The sequence below is a fragment of the Glycine max genome, chromosome 1 (genome assembly GCF_000004515.6).
Source record: "Glycine max cultivar Williams 82 chromosome 1, Glycine_max_v4.0, whole genome shotgun sequence".
Classification (NCBI taxonomy): domain Eukaryota; kingdom Viridiplantae; phylum Streptophyta; class Magnoliopsida; order Fabales; family Fabaceae; genus Glycine; species Glycine max.
Genome location: NC_016088.4, coordinates 54742127 through 54747000, shown reverse-complemented (window position 1 = coordinate 54747000; position 4874 = coordinate 54742127). Strand labels below are relative to the sequence as shown.

General features: G+C 34.3%; 1 protein-coding gene across 1 annotated transcript; it reads left to right on the top strand.

Moving 5' to 3' along the window:
- Nucleotides 1-616: 616 nt before the first annotated feature.
- LOC100797727 (probable BOI-related E3 ubiquitin-protein ligase 2) lies at nt 617-3044 on the top strand. Its single transcript, XM_006573639.4, has 5 exons — nt 617-1043; nt 1131-1468; nt 1551-1642; nt 1731-2044; nt 2200-3044. The coding sequence occupies exons 2-5, from the start codon at nt 1419-1421 to the stop codon at nt 2710-2712; spliced, it is 969 nt and encodes a 322-aa protein (XP_006573702.1). The 5' UTR covers nt 617-1043; nt 1131-1418; the 3' UTR covers nt 2713-3044.
- The last annotated feature ends 1830 nt before the right edge of the window (nt 3045-4874 follow it).

Below are 4874 nucleotides of genomic sequence, written 5' to 3'. Positions count from 1 at the left end.
TAATTTCAAATTTTGTTTTTCGCCTCTCCTTCCATCTAGATCAAATAAACTCAATTTTTTTTCTTTCCAATTTCTCTTCTATTTCTTCAAACCAAATAATCCAAAAATTAACCCTATTTCATCTTTTTTCTCTGTTTATATTTTCACGCACCATGTTTCTTTTATTGCTAAGCATAATAAAACACATTTACAGGAAGAGTAATAATTTACAGATCTTATGGATACATGTAAAAATTATTGATGATGGATAAAATATTTGCGGGCTTAATCAGTAAGGATGGAGGTATAAGTAATTATCTATAAAATGTTTTGTGAAAATGAATGCGGATACAAATACCTCAATACATGCCATGGCTTCTAGGCTCGGCTCATATTTGCATTTATATGTGTATATATGTATGTGTGCACGCATGTAAAATATGTTGTATAAACAATAATAGTAACTTTGAAAATATTAACACATGAAGTGACTTATTATTTATTTGGAGAAGTTGTGAAACCTCTAGATTATCCTAGAGGATAAATACCAAATAAGGAAGAGGAGTTATTGGTAATTACGTGTCTAAAAATATTGATGGAGTTGAAAAGTTTATTGAGGCAAAACAAAACAAGGGCTGTGAAGAAAGCAAAGCTGACGCGAGACGCGAGACGCGAGACGCATGGGCCATATACAAACAATTCCAGCGGCAGAAACCTGCACACCCCAACAACTATTACAATTTACAACCACAACAATACATCACCCATTTACCAACGCCTCCTTCAATTCCTTCACACATATTTCTCTCTCTTTCTTAATTCATCTATTCTTATTAATTTTCTGCGATTAACGATTAATTATTGTTTACTACTATAACTGTTTGAATTTAAAATGAAATACCAGTATATATATATACATATATATGTATTTTCTGACAAGGTATTTAAATAATGTTGGCATTAGGAAAGCAATAATAATAATAACTTGTGTGAAGAAAAGCCAACTGGACGGGAAGAAGGGAAGCAAAGGAAAAAAGAGAAAGGAATGGAAAGGGCAGAATAAGGTGTCTCTCTCTCTCTCTCTCTTGGACTGATTCGCTTCAAACGCATCTATCTCTTCCTCACCTCTTTCTACTATCACTACTCTTAAGGCAAAGTTGGTGTAAAGAAAGGATGATGATCGTGGTGCTGGTGGCTTCTTTCTCAACGGACACGATTTCTTCCATTTCCATTTTCTTCTGATTCCTTCTCTTTCTGCCCATCTCATCTCATCTCATTTTGTTTTGGTCCACCCTCATCATATTGAAGACTCCGCCATATAGGGGGCATCTTTGTTTCTCTTTCATTCTTCTTGTGTGTTTGTGATTATTGCCCTGTCCTCTGCATTCCTTTAATTCCCCCATTCATTTCCCACCTTTCTCTCACAAACCAAACTCATCATGGCCGTTCAAGCTCAATACCCTTCCAATGTACTACTCTTCCTAAACAGGTTTGCATCTTCTTCCTGCTTCATTTCAATACTTGTCAATCCATCCTCCTTCTTCTTACACATATTTATGCATTTCCAACAGCAAAACCGGGCAAGAAGCACATGATTATTCATTGCAATCTCCGCCAGGACAACAACTCCTTGATCAATCCCATATGCTATTCAACAACGGAGGTATGTTTCATATTGTTTCATACATTAGTTTTTTGCATGACATTAAACTAATCGAAAATCCCAAATTTCATTATTTGTGATCAAACAGGTACTAATTCTCGAAAGAGAGGAAGAGAAACAACTGCAGCTACCGGGATTGCGCCAAACGTTATCAATTCATTCTCTTTGCAATCCCAATCTCCACAGGCACAGCTCATAGAACTCACTCAACTTCATAATCAAAATGTAGTCTCCACCGGGTTACGCTTATCCTTTGGTGACCAACAACAAAGACAACAATTACAACATCAACATCAACATCATGGGTGTCACTCCTCTCCTTTCGTATCTCTACTATCCGAAGGCTTGTCTTCTCAAATCAAACAACAGCGTGACGAAATAGACCAATTCCTTCAAGCCCAGGTACTTTATTTTCCCCCTTTGAATCCGTATGCAATAGAAAAGGACTAGTTTTTTTTTTTTTTTTTATAACATGAAGAACCAATGTTTGAATAAATTTATTATTATTAATATTGGTAATTTGAATAATGATGATGAATTAATTGTGGGTGGATCAGGAGGAGCAATTGCGGCGGGCATTAGCGGAGAAGAGACAGAGACATTATCGGACGCTGCTAAGGGCAGCGGAGGAATCGGTGTTGCGGAGGCTGAGGGAGAAGGAAGCGGAGTTGGAGAAAGCCACGCGCCATAACGCGGAGTTGGAGGCACGCGCGACGCAGCTTAGCGTTGAGGCGCAGCTTTGGCAGGCGAGGGCGAAGGCGCAGGAAGCAACGGCGGCGGCGTTGCAGGCGCAGCTGCAGCAGGCTATGATGATCGGCGACGGTGAGAACGGTGGCGGGGGAGGGCTATCGTGCGCCGGGGGCGGAGCGGAGGATGCTGAGTCAGCGTACGTTGACCCGGATCGAGTGGGTCCCACTCCGAAATGCAGAGGGTGCGCGAAACGGGTGGCTTCGGTGGTGGTGTTGCCGTGTCGCCACCTATGCATCTGCGCCGAATGCGACACGCATTTTCGGGCGTGCCCCGTTTGCCTCACCGTTAAAAATTCAACCGTTGAAGTCTATCTATCTTAAAAGTTTAAATAGATTAAAATGAAAAAAAAAAAAGATTACTTTCTCTCTCTGGTCTCTATCTTTTTAATGAATGGAAATTGAAGGAGGACCTTTTTTTAGTCGTTGTACATGATGATGGTGAGAAAACTGAGAAGGTTGGGTAGTTTGGCCGTGAGACCCGATGTTTTTTCTTTTTTTCTTTTTTAGTTTTCAATCCTCCTTACATTTTATATTTCTTAGTGATGTACATGGATGGCCAAATGGGTAGTGGAGTGGCCTTTAATTTTTTTTTAGCTGTTGGGATATTTCTCTCCTTTAGAAACTGATATTTATTATATTCTTTCTTGGATAAATACTTGACTGAGAATCTGAGATGCCTTTCCAAATTCAGGGTGTCATCAGTGTGTTGTTGTCTCCATTTAGACGTCAGAATCTTGCATAATTTCGAAAAGTCTTGTTAATTTGGCATGCTTGCGAATATGATGCTAATTGCACTGATTTAATAGCTTTTGATTGCTCTGGCGAATGGTTTTTTAATTTTCAATTTGAGTATATGTATATGCGTAATTTACAGTTAACTTATGGTTTGGCAAACCATTGTTTTTTCTTTGAAAATTATAGCACATTCAGGTTCCAAGCACTGTGTTATAAAGGGTGGACAAGTTGGATAATAATAGGAGATGGTTTCGGTTATGGGAATGAATTGATTTTTGATCGGACTCAAATGGCTGTCTACATTTCATGAACACTGTCGGGTGGAAATAGTGCAGTGCACATTACATATCTATTTGTCACCTTTTTTTTTTGATAAAATCTTTTTACCACTTAAATATATGGATTCCGAATTTTGATCTTTCATTTTATAATTCATGTATAACTTCTTTATAAAGATAGAGTATCTAAATTGTGTTTTTGAAAGTTTATTTAAATTGCATTGACAATAATATATAATATTGAAAATTGTTAGCAGATGTACTTTTTAAATAACTGAAATATAACACTGTTTAGTTGATTAATAGAATAAAAAAGTTATATGAATAAAAATTAAAAAAATAAGCTATTTTCCCGCAAGTTTCTTACCTTTTAGGTCAAAGTTAACACTCTTTATTTGATTAAGTAAAATTTTATTACCTCTATTTTCAAATTTAGATCATTTTTATGTTTTTTCTTTTCAAAGTGCATATTGAAGTATTGATAGAAGAATTTAACACTAGAAGCACAGTTATCACAGTTATCTATGAATAAAATATGATTTTTTTAAGGAGAAATGCAATCATTATTATATCATCTTATTTATTAACACTAGCGGAATCACAGTTATTACTGTTTCTTACACCCCACTATCAATTAATTAAAAATCATAATTTAGAATTATTTCTAAAGTAATTATTTTTTTCCATTTTTATATATAAAAATCAATTACTTACTTCACTTTATTGAGATTAAGCAGAATTGTTAATTTAATTTATAACAATAAATTTATCTTAAATTTATATTTTTTCAAAATTATTCTTTTCATTAGTATTTATCTCTCTTCTAATGGTTTATAAATACATTTTCTTTCTTTTTTTAATAAGAGATATTTTTAGTTTAAAAATAATTGATGTAAGAAATATTAAAAATTAAATTTTATAAAAAAATAACAGAGAAAAATATGGTAACAATTAATAAACTTACCATAAATAATAATTTATGATATAATAATAATAATAAATTAAAAAATATAATTTACATATTTTCAGTGCATAACTATATATATATTAGGAAACCCTTACAGTAGTACAATAATTGTATAAAAAATTCATTACATATAGCCAAAATAAACGAGGAAAAAGTTTGAACGTGAAAAGGAAATTGCAGAACGACAGAAGAATAGACATGATATTTTAAGATTTGGCTCTTAGATTTACTTTAAAGAAAAAAAAATAAGTAATTTTTAAAAATGAAGCTTACTTTCAAAGAATTTAACGGTCATAAGGTTAATACTATTTACCTGTCGTTTATTGTAGGAAACCTGAGTGGTGATCAATAGATTAACTTCAGCAGAAAAGCCCAAAGCACATTATAAAGGCCCGTGTGGGTTTGGAGAACATTTCAAGGAAGCATTGGCCCCATCCCAATTCTTGATTTCCTGTTCTTGTCTGTGCTTTTCTTTTCAAATCTCTTCCCAAAATGGTATTTTT

Bases quoted from the DNA above. Each gene is read 5' to 3' on its own strand.
- LOC100797727 (XM_006573639.4), top strand. From the start codon at position 1,419: ATGGCCGTTCAAGCTCAATACCCTTCCAATGTACTACTCTTCCTAAAC. The intron at 1,469-1,550 runs GTTTGCATCTTC...CATTTCCAACAG, and splicing joins GTACTACTCTTCCTAAACAG to CAAAACCGGGCAAGAAGCAC. The intron at 2,045-2,199 runs GTACTTTATTTT...TGGGTGGATCAG, and splicing joins ACCAATTCCTTCAAGCCCAG to GAGGAGCAATTGCGGCGGGC.